The sequence below is a fragment of the Engraulis encrasicolus genome, chromosome 18 (genome assembly GCF_034702125.1).
Source record: "Engraulis encrasicolus isolate BLACKSEA-1 chromosome 18, IST_EnEncr_1.0, whole genome shotgun sequence".
In the NCBI taxonomy this organism is placed as follows: domain Eukaryota; kingdom Metazoa; phylum Chordata; class Actinopteri; order Clupeiformes; family Engraulidae; genus Engraulis; species Engraulis encrasicolus.
This window is the reverse complement of record NC_085874.1, coordinates 24,238,994-24,256,466: the sequence shown is the minus strand read 5'-3', so window position 1 is coordinate 24,256,466 and position 17,473 is coordinate 24,238,994. Positions and strand designations below refer to the sequence as shown.

The 17,473-nt window shown below is 42.1% G+C and overlaps 1 protein-coding gene across 1 annotated transcript; it reads left to right on the top strand.

Moving 5' to 3' along the window:
- The first annotated feature begins 3,193 nt into the window (after positions 1-3,193).
- On the top strand, positions 3,194-14,595 carry brms1lb (BRMS1 like transcriptional repressor b). Its single transcript, XM_063223309.1, has 10 exons — positions 3,194-3,447; positions 6,123-6,213; positions 6,326-6,453; positions 6,860-6,939; positions 7,292-7,388; positions 11,313-11,402; positions 11,614-11,678; positions 12,223-12,262; positions 12,570-12,696; positions 13,992-14,595. Exons 1-10 carry the CDS (start codon positions 3,312-3,314, stop codon positions 14,107-14,109), a joined length of 972 nt encoding a protein of 323 aa, XP_063079379.1. The 5' UTR covers positions 3,194-3,311; the 3' UTR covers positions 14,110-14,595.
- The last annotated feature ends 2,878 nt before the right edge of the window (positions 14,596-17,473 follow it).

Here is a 17,473-nt window from a genome sequence, read left to right as displayed (position 1 = left end):
TTAAAATCAATGGCGGACAAACTGTTCTTATGGTGCAACAGGTGTCACATCTTTTGTTGCATCTTGTGTTGCAGCCTTTTGCTCAAGAATGTAAAATGGTCATGCTTAAAGATGCACTGTGTAATGTTTTTTTTAATTTTTTTTTAGCTATTTACAAATCTTACAATTTTCATGAACACCACCATCAAATTATAAGTATCTTTTCACTCATGAAAAGGTGGGTCTTGTTGTCCGCCACTTTGAATTTCCAAATATTGACATTTTTAGCTGCAACACTTGCTGTACTTTGGTCACCCTAGTAAAGATCAAATGTGGCAGTAGACAGTTTCATTAAGCAGCATAGTTGCAGTACCTACTCTGGCTACCATCTTAGACAGTGCACCACAGTACGTTCATTGGTTTCCATGTACTACATCAGCTGTAAACAGAGCTGATTTGTGCATGCAGAAAACAGTACAGTATGACGTACAACTTTAGCAGTGGCGTGACGTCCATGGGTATACAGAGACAATAACTAGATGAAGTAGGCCAGTGGTCTATGAATCGCGGCCCGCGGGTCAGATCCGGTTCACGGGCCAGATCCAGCCTGCAGCGTGGCAAACATTCGGCCTGCCATGAGGTTGGAACAAATGAAAATATATATGTGTGCCATCTATGGCCATATAGTCAGATGATTTGTTTGGCCCTCAGCTTCTTTGTGGGTACATAGTTTGGTCCTTGGGGGAAATGATTTGCAGACCACTGAAGTAGGCTATATGAGGGGAAAAGAGCAAGGCTTCTGGCACACAAGGACTTTGTCCTGTTGGCTCTTGAGAAGGAAATTGAGTTTGTTTTTCATAGGTAGCCTGCTGGTAGTTACGATGTACTGACTGCTTGCTTTTCAGACACCTTATTTCCTGCAAGCTGCTATCTTGGTAATCAGGTTTGAGGTGACCTCCTTTTTTGTCTTTCGTTCTTTCCCCCTTTCATTTTTGTCTTTCTTTCATTTGGGATTCTGTAGGAGGAAATTAATAGAATTATCTGTGATAAAAACAAAACATTGACTGTACAATAAACATGCATGTATATATTTTGTTGAATTTCCATTTATCACTGTTGTTTTGTGTTGTGTTGTCTTGTTGCGTTGCATTGTGTAGAGCAGTGGTTCTTCACCTTTTTTTCTTAAAGCACCCCCTTACTTGTGCCCAAGACAAGCCGCGCACCCCCAACCCAAACTTCTACACTTGCATACGCACAAAAAATGATTTCAGTGATTCATTACAATGATTCTTGCTTGAGACATTAATCAATACCTTAATGACTTTAAAAGGGAACCAAAACACGTTTTAATTTGGCCCAATTATAATGTTCCCTAAGCAAAATTTCGGTCACAACCTCACCACAAACAAAATTCTGTGCACCCCCTGGAATGTCTGGCGCATTCCCAGGGGGGGTCCGCACCCCAGGTTAAGAACCACTGGTGTAGAGTACTTGTATTAATCCTGAGGGAAATTAGTCTGACGCCTTACATAAATACACAAATGCAAAACATACACAAAGACCTAATTCACAATATTGCACATAGCAATAAACATTCTATAGCACCCACTTCCTTAAACAATCAGCCTTACATCAGTACACACACACACACACACACACACACACACACACACACACACACACACACACACACACACACACACACAGAGACACACACACAGAGACACACACACACACAGACACACACAGTAAGGTCCTGCTGGCGTGTTGCGTTGCACACTCAAAAAAAATCCTGGGTGATTGTCCTTTGTTGGTTGTAGCCTACTACGTGAGTCAATGGGTACAAGAAGTGTGAGTGAGACGAGATGCTGTGATGTGGGACAAGGGGCAGAGGTGCATGGCAGAAACATGATGAGTATTCTCTTCAAGTGCCTTTTGTACGCCATACTCAGCTGGTGAGTCATGCTCTTGTGACGGACGGTCATCATTGGATTTGCTCGATCACATCTGGATCACATTTTTTTAATTAATGTGTGAATGAATTACTCAGACAAATCACCATGATGGGCTAGAGATCAGATACTTACCCTGTTTTATGTTCAAAATCTGGCGAGAAACCATTGTTTTAGCCTACTGTAACCTACACCTTTTTGTGCAGGTTCCATTTTCATTTACATTTTCATCCAGTGTTCAGGGCAGCGGAAAACGCAACCATGGAAATTAGTAGGCCCGTGTTTTTCTGCTTAGACTACACTCATCTTTGGCTTATACATTTTCTGATGATCTTATCTTGTGTGTTTCTGTGAAGTGTGGGCGTAATTCCGGGTAAGGAAACCCCAAGTCGTCTGACACTCTTTGCGTCAAAGCTGAATAAAAGGTGCATATTCATCTCAGTGTCCCCTGACAAATGGCGGCAAACTGACCTCCTTTCAATTGAACAAGTGGTGTTATGCAATGAATAACATTTGCATAATTGTCTTTCTGTCTACTAGTCTGCTAACACACACACACACACACACACCACACACACACACACACACACACACACACACACACACACACACACACACACACACACCACACACACACACACACGCCATGCACCCTCCACCACAAGCACTGTATGACTATGAGGTGGAAGAGTTAACATAACAGCAAAACACAACAAAGATCCCCCTGGTGGAAGTTTAGCATATCACCTTTTGACCCCCACCCTAGTTTGGGAAAATACTTTACTACAAAGTTGAAACTTCCTTTCCCAGGTATCGCAGCGTCCAGAGCCATCTAATATCAGAGTTACGCCACTCCCATAGACGTCTATGGACCAATCTTTCCACAGCAATGGCGGCTCTCATGGAGCCTCACGGAGCTTTAACATGGAAATCCCCATTGACTTTAGTTCTATTAGAAGTTACTTAGTTCCAGGAGGTGGCCGTAGAACACAGAAAATGTGGTAAAGGTAATGTAATTTGTTTGTACTTAATCTTTGTTTGGTATGTGATGGTTCTGTGTTAGTTTCCAACGAACAGAAGTTAACATTTTAATCTACGCAAATCACATCACCAACCGACTTCCTGGTCCCTGGTTTGCGCAACTCTGTTATTAGATGGCTCTGACAGCGTCAACTGAACGTCAGAGCAAGGGTGGCTTATGATTGGACCTAGGGACGTCTTTCTCCTCAAGACAGAAATGATTGGTCAATTTCGGAGCCATGCTTTGAGCGTGCTTGGTGTTGCTCGGATCCGAGTTTCCAAGCGGTTGTTTATCTTTTTTGCGCCGGGTGGCCGTTTGCTTCGGTCGATTAGATGGTGTAATAGATTAAACTCTTTAACATGCCTGTCCACTCGCGAGAGAAGAAAGAACCCAACCACGAAGATATGGAGGTGGACTATCCGGAACAAGACGCTAGCAGCACAGACGATGAAGATACTGTAAGCTCATCTGTCTCTGAAGATGGAGACACTTCAGGTAACACACTCGTGTCTTTTCAGCCATTGATGTGCGCAGCTATTCTGGACTTTACGGTCCCATTCACTTCAATTCATTTTTTTGGCGTTTTACATATTTCGGACCGTGCGGACGCCGCTGTACTCGTGCGAGGAAAACAACAATTGTCTCGGGTGCTAAACATGGTCATGGAACGGCTTGCTTAACCAGAATGGTGTGTGTTGTGTCATTTCGAAGATAATTAAAGAAAATCTTATTACAATGGGATTTCTCATAGGCATGGTTTTGCATGTCTCTTATCTCTTTTCATGTTGACTGAGCTATCACCGTTACAAGTTTACAAGGTGCACAGCGCACATATGTATGCATACAAAAAGGAAGAATACATTTCACAGTGTAATTCTGCAAATAATTCACTTCAAAGTTAAGTGTTATTACATAGGCACCATGGTCATCAATATGTGTGTAAGAACAAGTGAAAAAACAAATCGGTCAGTTTGTCAAAGAGGAGACAGTAGATAGCCTATGCACCATAATACACAGTAGGCCTATGCATCGCAATGTGCTCCTGAATGATATGCTGAAGAAATACTGAAAGCGAAAATATTTATTTACTGAATAAGCCTAATCATGGCCTATCAGAAGTGAGGTAACATACACGAGTGTGAAAATTGTCCTTTGATGGGCCTTGAACCCACAACCTGTGGATGGTAGGCATGACTCCATCCACTAAGCTACCACAGTTTCAGTCAAATTTGTTTGACCAGAAAACTTCTTGTTGTGCACATTATCACAGCACTAAAAAATCATATAGGCCTACAATCATTTCTTCATCATACTTCAGACAATGAGGTAATGGTGCAGGGAAAATATATTTTATATGATTTATTGTGTTAAAATGCACAACGACGACATATCTTTCTGGTCTTAACATTTCTTATGAAACTGTGGTAGCTTAGTGGATGAAGTCATGCTGTCCATACCATAAGTTGTGGGTTCAAGGCCACTCAGCATTCAACTACAACTCACGTGTATGTAACTTCACTCCTGATATAGGCCTACATTATAAGGCTTATTGGGAAAAAAATATTTGTGCCTTCAGTATGTCTTCAGCATATCTTTCAGGAGCACATAGCGACACATAGGCCTACTGTGTATTATGCTACATATCATCCAGTGTCTGCTTTGAGAAATTAATCATTCTCAATTTGCACTACTTATTACATATGTGGTATGATCTGTTAACTTCAGAGTTACTTATTTTCAGAATTACAGAGAGTTCTGATCATTCTGCACATTGTAAGATGAAATGGTGATGACGCAGTGAACATGCTAAGAGATATGAAACCTGTCCAATCATGCATATGACATCCCACTATAATAAGATTTTATTCAATTTTCTTCAAAACAACACAACACATTGCAGAAATTCTTGTAGCCATCATATGTAGGCCTATAGGATGTAATGGAAGCATTTACACATTGTCAGCAGCGCAAGCACCCTTTTCTCACAGACCCTTGATGTGCCCTACAGACAGACTTGAAGTACTTTGTACATGGGCCCATCTAAAACATGCAGTACAATGTTAAGATTTTGTTTGTTAATTCTTAACCTACAAACATGGAAAAGACAGAGGAGATGGAAGACATTGGAAAATTCTTGAATGTAGCAATCCCATTACAATAGAAACAACATGAATTGTTTGCCAATTAATGACTAGGCTATATGTAGTAGCCTAGCCTATAATGCAACCTTTGTTATATAGCCTAATAGTGAGTTAAATTGAATCCGAATGTCTCAGCGTGCCCTACAATATCGCCCCCCTGTGGCCACATTAGCTAATGAAGATTGCTTGAGTGATATGTGGCATGTGCATTATTGAGGAAAGAGACGTAGGCTATGTGCCGTCAGTATTTTTCCTTCATATCATTCAGAAGCATGGTGTGATGCATACTTTGTACTATGGTGCGCATATCTACCATCTCCTCTTTGACAAACTGACCGATTTGTTTTTTCACTTGTTCTTACACACATATTGATGACCATGGTGCCTATGTAATAACACTTAACTTTGAAGTGAATTATTTGCAGAATTACACTGTGAAATGTATTCTTCCTTTTTGTATGCATACATATGTGCGCTGTGCACCTTGTAAACTTGTAACGGTGATAGCTCAGTCAACATGAAAAGAGATAAGAGACATGCAAAACCATGCCTATGAGAAATCCCATTGTAATAAGATTTTCTTTAATTATCTTCGAAATGACACAACACACACCATTCTGGTTAAGCAAGCCGTTCCATGACCATGTTTAGCACCCGAGACAATTGTTGTTTTCCTCGCACGAGTACAGCGGCGTCCGCACGGTCCGAAATATGTAAAACGCCAAAAAAATGAATTGAAGTGAATGGGACCGTAAAGTCCAGAATAGCTGCGCACATCAATGGCTGAAAAGACACGAGTAGGTAACACCACGTAGGCTATAGTTAGCTAGTAAGCTAACACGGGTCGTAAACATTTTCCTTGTACATACATCTTGTCCCGAAAACCTTACCAGACTACCAGATTGCACGCCAGTGACAATGTTCCATTCGTTGTATTTCCACAAATCTGAGCAGCCATGATGTCCAAACTCAGGTTAGCCTCGCTTGAGGCAGGCATGCTTCTCTCATGAGTATTATTGATATGTGCAGAAATGGACGATGAGGATTGTGAAAGGAGGAGACTGGAGTGCCTAGACGAAATGACAAACCTTGAGAAGCAATTCACGGATCTCAAGGATCAGTAAGCACTGTCTTCGCAATACCATCGATATCTCTCAGTTCAGTGGGTGTCAAGGTTTCCTGTATGTCTGTGCTGTCCACTAAAGCCCACCTGTCAAACTGTGTGTTGTCAGATTGTATAAGGAGAGACTGAGTCAAGTTGACTTCAAGCTGCAAGAAGTGATAGCTGGCAATGCTCCGGAATACTTGGAACCTCTGGCTACACTTCAAGAGAACATGCAGATCAGGACCAAGGTAGCAGGTATGTTTGACATAGCTGTGCTTGCTGAAGTGATGGTTGATGTGGCATTATTTCAGTGGCATGAAAGTTACTGTGATGTGTCTTGGGTTTTATGTGTTGTGTAGCCTAGTTCACATGCCTGCAAATGTACTCTGTGTATACTCTGTATTTGATCTGTTTACATGCTTACAGTACATTCTGAAAGCATTGTGGTTGGCAGGGGATGGGGGTGGGGTTGGGGAGCAATGTTAGTTGTGTTGAGTGTGAATGTCTAGTATGTATTGTAGGTTATTATTATTATTATGCCAAAAAAGGGCATGACATGTACTGACGGATCCCCTTGAAAACGAGATGATTCATCTGAAGGGGCTATCCTAAATAAAATTGAGAAATATGTCTTAACTTATTTGTTTGTTGTTCATTGCAGGCATCTATCGAGAGCTGTGCCTAGAGTCTGTGCGGAATAAGTATGACTGCGAAATGCAGGCGGCCAGTCAACACTGGGAGGTAAGTGTGACCGAGGTGTTCCAGCACAGTTCGTCCCCCTCAGGGCCGCGAACCTGCCACTTGGTCAACTACATCGGTTGGGGAGGAATGGGAGGCACAGTGTGAGACCGCTGAGCTAAAGGGCCGGTCCAGTAGCCCAACGCTACTGCACTGTTTGAGGCCCTGGGAGGGAGGTTTACTAACGTTCCACACCACACTCTGCTAGTGGGCCTTCATTACATAAGGTGCAAAAGGCGAGAGTCCTGCACACTCAAGCCAAGCAGCCCTCATCCCCCATATTCCCAATCACTACAAATACATCTACAGTACATATGTGTTTATACTGTATGTGTATATCTCACATGCTTTTCAGAGTGAAAAGCTGCTGCTTTTTGACACCGTTCAAAGTGAACTGGAGGAGAAGATAAGACGTCTGGAGGAAGACCGTCACAGCATAGACATTACCTCAGGTAAAGTAGCCTACAAGAACGGTCACTGTCTTCTGTGTTCTGTGTTCTCTTTCTTTCTTTCTTTCTTTCTTTCTTTCTTTCTCTCTCTCTCTTTCTCTCTTTCATTCTTTCTTTCTCTCGCTCTATGTCTGTGCCTAACTGATTGTAGGTCAGCATCATATTATTGATTGCTGACCTACCATCAGTTAGGCAGAGAGAGAGAGAGAGAGAGAGAGAGAGAGAGAGAGAGAGAGAGAGAGAGAGAGAGAGAGAGAGAGAGAGAGAGAGAGAGAGAGAGAGAGGAGGAGAGAGAGAGAGAGAGGAGAGAGAGAGAGAGAGAGAGAGAGAGAGAGAGAGAGAGAGAAAGATAGAAAGAAATACAGCCGCGGAAAAAATTGAGAGACCACTTCGAAATGTTCAGTTTTTCTGATTTTGTTATGGATAGGTATGGGTTTGAGTAAAACAAATATTGTCATTTCATTCTATAAACTACAGACAACATTTCCTCCAAATTTCGAAAGAAATTATTATATTTATTTGCATAAAATCTCAAAATGGTCAAAATAACACATAAGATGCAATGTTTCCAAATCTCAAAAAAGGCAGGGAAAACAAGATGATATTAACTGTAAAACAACATAATAGTAATGTATTAACTTAGGAAGAATTCAGAAATCAATATTTGGTGGAATAAGCCAGATTTGTTGTCACAGCTTTCATGTATTTTGGTATGCATTCCATTACTCCTTCACATTGTTCTTGGATGATTTTATTCCAGGCCTGGTGCAAGATTTGAAGTAGCTGAGCTTTGGTTGATGGCTTGTGAACTTCCAGCTTCCTCTTGATCACATTCCAGAGGTTTTCAAAGGGGTTCGGGCCTGGAGTTTGGGATGACCATGTCAGGATATTGATCTGGTGGTCCTCCATCCACACCTAGAGAATAGGTAATTATCTGAGGGTGCCTCAGCATGGCTGAAATTGGTCAAATTCATCGTTGCAAATGATGCGTCTCTGAACCCACACTCAAAGTTACCTTGGGCCAAAACATGATTCCTTCTGTTCTGACAACGCCCCTGAACGCTGAGGACCGTTTTTTTTTTTTTAGAGAAGGACAATGCCACTCAGCTTGCCAATCAAGGTGTGGAGGGGGGACCACCAGATCAATACCCTGACATGAAGTGCAATCAAAAGTCGTCAACGCATGCATGCGCATTTAGACAGCAATGCACTCTGGATAAAAATGCTGCATGACGGTTAGATTTCCAGTCAAACTTCGAAATTTCGGTGATGTTGCGTCGACGAGGTGACATGTCACATGGTGTCAAACTATCGCGGGATGAATGCGACTGCAGTCAGATCTTGCACCCTCTGCAGTTGCTTATTCCCTTCAACGCTCGTCTACAGACCGCCTCCGAGGTCACGCGCCCATGAACTGGTTGGTCAACAACTCACTCACGTGTGTATAAGAGTCTTGTCTCACACCTCTACACAAGTTTGCGCAGGTCCCCACTTCAGCTCCTCCTCGCTGCCTGTCCCCCCACTCCTCACACGTGGTGTGTAGTAGAGCAAACTGGTGCGACCTCATGCGACCCACTAGTTTGACGCCCTTTCGATACCGTCACATGGTAATCAAACATTTCAAACAAGCAATTTAGGGTTAGGGTTAGGGTTAGGGTTAGGTTTAGGTTTAGGGTTAAGGTTAGGGTTAGGTTAAGGTTAGGGTTAGGGTTAGGTTTAGGTTTAGGGTCGTATGACATAAGGCTTAAGTACCGAAAGGGCGTCAAATTAGTGAGTCCCGCGAGCTCATCGCCTCGTTCATATTTGTGTCCGACTTTAAATGCGCTGTATTTAATAACACCCACATCGTGACAACAAGTTCTCGCTCACGTGCTTCACCAATGTTGGTCGACGGCAACAAAGTCGTATGGGGCTATGGTCAGCCCTTACTCCAGGCCCGAACCCCCTTGAAAACCTCTGGAATGTGATCAAGAGGAAGCTGGAAGGTCACAAGCCATCAAGCTCAGCAACTTCAATTCTTGCACCAGACCTGGAATAAAATCATCCAAGAACAATGTGAAGGAGTAATGGAACGCATACCAAAACCCATGAAAGCTGTGACTACAAATCGGGCTTATTCCACCAAATATTGATTTCTGAACTCTTCCTAAGTAATACATTACTATTATGTTGTTTTACAGTTAATATCATCTTGTTTTCCCTGCGTTTTTTGAGATTTGGAAACATTGCATCTTATGTGTTATTTTGACCATTTTAAGATTTTATGCAAATAAATGATCTAAATGACAATATTTTCTTTTGAAAATTGGAGGAAATGTTGTCGGTAGTTCATAGAATGAAATGACAATGTTTGTTTTATTCAAACTCATACCTATCCACAACAAAATCAGAAAAGCTGAACATTTCGGAGTGGTCTCTCAATAGTTGCCGCGGCTGTATATATTGCTGTAGTGTAGGAGAAGATACACTGTGTACTTTGTAAACATTTGTGCGTTGTCGTGCAACAAGTGGGGAGTATTCCAAGAACATGGCTCAGTAGTAGAAAACCAGGTTAAAGGATTTATCCGGAGTTGGAACAAGTTTGCCTGATTTTTGCATGTTTGGGATGAAATACAGTCACTCTAGAGCAAAATCAAGGCAAAAGGATGCGTTTTGAGAAAGTTTGATAATATCACGTTAGCCTCGTTAGCCATATCAGCTATGCAATATGAAAGATGCAGGCATCGGCAAAGTAGATTGCCGAGTGCGTCGCACCATCAGCTGTGGTTACTCGCTATGGAAATAATCATAGCTGATGGTGCGACGCACTCTGCAATCTACTTGGTGGACTTTAGTGTCAAATAGTTGTCTTGACCGTAATTTAGATATTCTCAAGGTAGTAGCTTCACAAAACACATTCTGCAGACCTTTCAAGAATACATGAAGGGCTTTGGACACTTCGGTTTATGTGTGGATACCCTCAACATATTATGAGGTACGTGTGACGTTGTTTTGAGCTGTGCAAGACTTTAAAATGTTGTGTTTTTGAAATGTGTGTAACCGCCGAAAAACGATGCCCGCATCTTTCATATTGCATAGCTGATATGGCTAACGAGGCTAACGTGATATTATCAAACTTTCTCAAAACGCATCCTTTTGCCTTGATTTTGCTCTAGAGTGACTGTATTTCATCCCAAACATGCAAAAATCAGGCAAACTTGTTCCAACTCCGGAGAAATCCTTTAAGTTAACCTTGACGTGGTAAATCATCTAATTGGAGAGCCTGGAGTCCTCCTTTTCTCAATTAGCAGGTTCACTACTTTCTGTAGGTTAAGTTTTTTTTCCCTCCTGTAGCTTAACTTGGCCAGGGTTATCACTTAACCATATTCTTGGAATACCCCCCCCCTGGTCTTGTGTGTTCTTGTTTGGACTAATAAAAGAGCCTGAGTTTGTTTGCCTGCTAAACACCAGACAGTCTCACTAGTAAGATAGACTGGAGGCTACCTATGCAATTTCTCGTAGGAAAGGTGTGGTTTCTGATTGCCCATGGCCAATCGGTCTTACGGGTGGGTCTTACGAAGGTGTCATTTGGCATAAGCCCATAGCCAATTGTCAGTTGTATCTATTCAAACAAATTGCAGTCATCGCCTTTCCACCCTTCCCCACTCTGATTGGAGCCCAAGATCTGGATGGAATCCTCGCTGAGGGATTCAATCAATCAATTAAAAATATTTATATAGCACATTATCATACATAAATGTCATTGAATGTGATATAGAATAGAGACAAGAGAAGAAAAAACTATATTGTGTTGTAGACGGTGTGTAATTAGCACCAAAGGCAGATGAGAATCCATGCTGTCTTTCAGGTCGGAACGATTGTGCAAAGCATTATGGGTTTTCCCAGGCTAGAAGTTTGTCATTCAATATATGTCTTTGTGTTCACTAGAGCTATGGAACGATGGCCTGCAGTCCAAGAAGAATAAGAAGAAGGATCCTCTCACGCCTGGCAAGAAGAAGAAGCCTGTCGTTGTGTCAGATATCCTCTTCATCCACCCTTTATAATCGTTGAAGCTAGTCCAAATCACATTATTTTAATCTTAGCAAATGCAAATTGCATAGCAATGCACAGTATCTAATCATGTATCTCCCTGCAGTTTTAGTTTTTAACTTAATTTATCTTGTTTGTTTTTTGTACTAAATATAGCAATATACTGCCCTACCAATTGTTTTCTCCTTAGCCTTCTTACGGCCATATATTGTTTACATGCTGCAAGACTTGGATATACTTGAAGACTGGACTGCAATAAGAAAGGTTAGTAACACTTAATTGTTGCGTTACATCTATTAGCACCAATATATACAATATTAATGCCTTTGTTATTAACTTGTAAGGCATGTACTAAGCAAAATCCCTAGGTAGTGTGGGGGCCCTAAGCCACTCGGGCTGAGCAATGCCTCACTTTAGAATAGGGAACCTTATTCCACATCTGTTTTCACACTGTTCAGGGTTTGTTCACACAGTGTACCGGGAGCTTATACACATTGTATCCTGGCACTTACTACTTACTAATAAATAGAAATCTAGGCTTACTGGTCCTTACTGAGGTTATATTGGTAATAAATCCGTAATTGTGCATGAACAAGGCATTTGCGAATACATGCCTAACAAATGTTTGATTTTGCTTAGTACATGCCTTACAGGTTACTTATACAGGCATTAAGACGTAACACTGCAACAAAGTGTTACCGAAAGGTTTCGTGCCCTGTCATACCCTCTTATTGACAAACTTATGTATGTATGCACAGACAATTGTGTAGTTCTTTTTTATGTTTATAGTTTTATGTTTGTGTTTTAGGCTATGGCATCTATGGGACCACACAGAGTTAAAGTTGATGGTAAGCGTCAACAATTGTTTTTGATAGTGATTTGATTTTGCTTTTAGTTTTTGATATCCACTATTATGATTAGTATTGTCTGAATTGGTTATTTTCTCTTGAGCTGCTCATTGCATGGTGTAATGTGATTTATATTTTACGTGCACGGTATCCCCACCAAGCTTGTAGACGGATTGGGGTCTGGCAAACCACGAACGGGATCATTTTATGGCCATCTTTGACGTGCAAAATGATTGATGTTTTGTAATAATTCATTGACGCTCTCACATGAGCTAACGGCATGTTGTGTTCTAACTATGTGTTCTAGTTCCGACTAAGCCAGAGAAACATCACCACGTAGCTCGGTCTGAGGACGGCCGTCTGTTCTACAACAACAAGTGGTACACCAGAGGACAGGCCATCTGCATCAACAGGAAGGATGAGTTTCCTACCAGGTAGGAGGAAGCGGGTAGGAGTAACCGCACAAATAGATGAAGCGCGACATGAGCAAGGCGAGCGACGGAAGTAATTGACTTTGTATTGAGTCACGCGACAGAAGCGATTCTGGAGACTAGAGGCGATTCGCACGCCGATAGCGACAGTTTGAAGTTGAAATCCTTTCAACTTTCTATGACGCGGTTCCGCGATCAGCCGCGACAGCCAACAACTGTATAGAGGTCAGTGACCACAGCCAATGGGAATGTTTGAATGCTTTGCCTTCTGCCTGTACGGACATACTCTAGTCTCTTCAATCGCTCGTATCGCTTGCTGCTGCACAGAAGCGATTCTCTGTCCCTGGAATCGCATCGCGCCTGGTCTATTCGTGCGGTAAGCGGCTGTACCCTTAATGCCTCTTACAACTGAGGACTCTGCATCACTGACTGCAGTTACGTGCATGGAATATTCTGGTTTCGAATGCAATATTGTCAATATTCGATTGAAAACAAATTCCAGAATATTCCGTTTACATGGGTGAAACCGGATGGATCTCTTTAACCTTGTATGGGGCGGTCTTGAAATGCATAGTGGGTCTGTTTGTTTCGCCAGCTCCGTTGCCTGGCTATCGCCAAAAAGTTTAGAAATGTAGAGCTTTGATGGCAGTAACAGATCTGTCAGTCAATCAGACCGCGTGTACTATACATGTAATGGAAGTAAAAATTTTATTTTTTTTTTTAAAAAAAAACGTGGAAGAGAAACTCCCCCATGCGTCAGACATGCCTACCATCTTCAGTCAGTAGATGGAGCCAGTGTGAAACGACCATTATTCTACTGTACCACCTTAAAGGTTCACTGTGTAATATTTTTAGCAGTTTCCTTCTGGAATTCACCCTGCCTATTCACAAATGTTACCTTTTCACAAATACTTACCACGACCATCTAATTCTTCCATGAAAAGGTGGATCTTCACCATGTCTGCCATTTTGAATTTCCAGAAATAGACTGTACATTGGTAATGCTGTAAATATTAGTTTGCTATGCAGTAAATAAAAATATCGGCAGCGCAGTTTCAATGAGCAGCATAGTTGTAATACCTACTCTGGACACCATCCTACACAGTGCACATTTACAGGTATCAGGATACTTTCATCGATGGTGTGTATTTATATATTGAAGCTGATGGTGACCTTCATTTCCTTAAATAAAATAAAGGAAGGATGGGAAGGAAGAATAAATAAAGGAACTCTAATCTACTGTACTCTACTCCAAATCTACTCTACTCTAATCTAATCTAATCTACTCTGTCTGCCAGTGCCATCATCACCACCATCAACCATGACGAGGTGTGGTTCAAGCGACTGGACGGCAGCAAGTCCAAGCTCTACGTCTCCCAGCTGCAGAAGGGCAAATACACCATCAAGCACTCCTAGTGGCCCGCCCGGCGCCCTTCTTCGCCCACCCACTCCCCCATCGGCCCTCTTCCTCGTGGGCCCCGTCCGCCCGCCCGCCCGCTCTGCCGCCCGTCGCCACCCACCAACTCCCCATCGGCACTCCCTTCCCTCCTTACGATGAAGGCAGCTTCATGTGTGGTCTGTTACCATGGCAACCAAGCCTTTGGCCTCCTCATTACTCCATCTTCCTCCTCCTCCTCCTCCTCCTTCTTCTCGGTGTCTCTCTAACCCCTTTTCGTTCTTAAGTGAGCCATCCACGTCCACAGAAGATGGGGAAATCAGGCTTTGGAAGCCTTGTGCTTTGTACGTGAATACAGGGGGGGGGAGTGCATGTTCCGTTTATGAATTATGAGAATGAGTTTTAATTTTTTACACTGGAACGATATTGAGAAGGTTTAAAGATGTGCTGCTGTAAGAAAATGTGATTTTAAGGGGATGATGATTGTGTGTGTGTGTGTGATTGTGTGTGTGGGGGGGGGGAGGGGGGGGGTGTGTTTAAGATGTTGATGCCTGTCGAAACATGAAATTGCTATTTAAAGAGGTGTGTGTGTGTGCGTGCCTGGGTGTTTTGGGGGACAGGGACTGTGTAAAGTGTGCCTTGGATAAGGTATGGTGAGGATAAGGATTGTATCATGGTGCATCCCTTGGTAGGGAACCTTTACTGGAGCATGTGTTAAATGCACAGCAGGCAGCGGTGACCTGAAGAACCATTGTCAAAAAGTGCAGTTACATGCACAGAGTATTCCTGTTTTCAAATGAAACCTTGTCAGTATTCAGTTTCAAACCGGAATATTTCGTTCACATGTGTGGAACAGCGTCCTGCATCCGGGATATTCACAGAACACTAACACATTGGGAATGAATAAACAGTTTGCATGACTCGCGTGCAAACGGAATATTGCCACCATTCCGGTTAAAATCCTAATATTCTGTTTGTGTGACTGCGCTGAATGATATTCAGCAGTCTGTTGCACAGAGTGTTTCCCACGAGTGGGAGTTGTCCTTCTCCCCTGGCATTATGTTGATTGTACACATAGGTGGATCATTCTACAAGGCTGGGGTGAATTTCTCAAAACCAAAGTAGCTAACTACATTAGATACTTTGCTGTTTTCAATGCATTTTCCCATTGACAACTTCCGAAGTTGCTAACAGGCTAACAACTTCTCTTTTGAGAATCTCACCTCAGGGGCCTGTTGCCAGACCTTAGAACTACTTAGGTAAATGTCTGCTGCTACTGTATACTGTTGCATTTGGTGCCATTATTGTACATAACGAAAAGGTTTAAAAGTGCAGTCAGTGTTTTAGGGGGTGAAAACCTCCACAAATAAATGGAAACAATCTCTTTATCATGATTATGATTTGATTTATTATTACTACCAGGGCTCTAAATTAATACCAGACAACAGGCCAAGCGGCTGGTGAAATTTCACTTCAACTGGTTGAAAAGACCGACCTGCTTGCCACTTTCACAGATTAGTGAGTGTGTGTTTGGCTTTTAAGAGCTACTAGCCATTTTGACTGGTGACGAAAAAGGTTAATTTAGAGCCCTGACTACTACTACTACTAACTTCTAAACACTATTTCCACAGCTGATACAGTGGCGGCTACTGTTTGGTCACTCTATGAGGATAATGCCTGATAACTGAATGTGACTCAGACTGTAAGCATTCAGGAAGATTGCTGCGTACATGCGACTGACAGTGTTTTGCCTGTGAGGTGCCAGTCCTGTGTGGGTGCCTTTTTAGTTTTCCTTTCTCGTCTTCATAGCTTACTTTGGGGTCATTGAGAGGGTATGCTGCTGTAGATGGTTAGAAGAAAATGTGGGTTTATTAAACCATGAGGGAGAAAGAGCCCCTTAGTTTTTATTTTTTTAATTAAGGCATTGAATCCACTACTCCGAAACACACTGGTGTGCGGGGGCTTACTGTATTTTATAAGATGATCTAATGCAGGGATGCCAAACTCAGGCCTGGGGGCCAAATCAGAGTCATTTTATTCAGCCCGCGAGATTATTTCTAATGTGTATTACAGTTGGCCCACATAATACACAATTATTCTATAGCGAAGATATGAATATGAAATTTTATTGTGACACAGGAATATGAGTGATCCCAGGCCAACAAAACAGCTCACACTCATATGCAACAGAACATGTGTAGGCACATTTTAACTAACATGTATGATGAGGAAAAGTGTGTGTGTGTGTGTGTGTGTGTGTGTGTGTGTGTGTGTGTGTGTGTGTGTGTGTGTGTGTGTGTGTGTGTGTGTGTGTGTGTGTGTGTGTGTGTGTGTGTGTGTGTGTGTGTGTGTGTGTGTGTGTGTGTGTGTGTGTGTGTGTCTGTGTGTGAAATGTAACCATGAGTATAAGTGAATGCACACACAATTTGTCCATTTTAAAAAAGCATTCAAAAGAAAAAAATTATTGACTTCAGCCGTGACTTCATTCCAGATTTAGATTTTGGCCCTCAGTCAATTTGAGTTTGACACCCCTGGTCTAATGGCTATTGGCTAACCCAGCTAAATCGACTCCGAGTGAGATATCAACTCTAATACAAAAACTTGGAGGTGTGTCAATCAGTCAAAATTGGCAGACATCTATCTATATATAAGATTCACCACCTTTTCAGAGTTAACATGGACACGGCCTGTAAGTGACTAGCTTTGTGCAATGCTGTCTTGCAAGGTAAAAACAAAAACTAGCTCCATCCCACTGTCATCTTCACAACTATAGGGCCTTCAGTAGGTCTGAAGCACCTTAAGTGTAGTACAAAACTGTGATATTGTTCAACTGCATGCATACTACAGTAGTGGTGTGCGTTGGTGCTGCCCTTAGGATTCAATTTGATTACGATTCGGGAGGTAACGATTTGACTAAAAACCATTCAGTGCAGGGCTTCAACAATTAGCCGATAATCGTCGACTAACCGACTATAAAAAGTCGTATGCCTTAAATGTAATTACTTTATTGAAACCTAACATTTCCTAGCACATATGAATTGGATGTTGTATCTTGGAGTAAATAAGCTACCATTCTGATGGTTCTGCTAATTGTGAGCTGTAAGAATTCAACAATTACAAGAATCGTTTGTTGCAGCCAGACGAATCAATTATTGAATTGTCCTGCCCCGCATTGTGATGAATTGCTGAATCCATTATTGTTGACACCACTTATGCTTACAGGTTTGCTCTGTGTGATTATGTGCCTGTGTCACCACAACTGCACAGCCCTGCAGTGAACTCCCCATCTAGCATTAACAGTTGTTCTATTAATCAGCCTTACTTTGCTGTTTATTTGTGTATTGCTTTTTCCAGACCATCCGATCTTTTACCTCATGCAAAGTA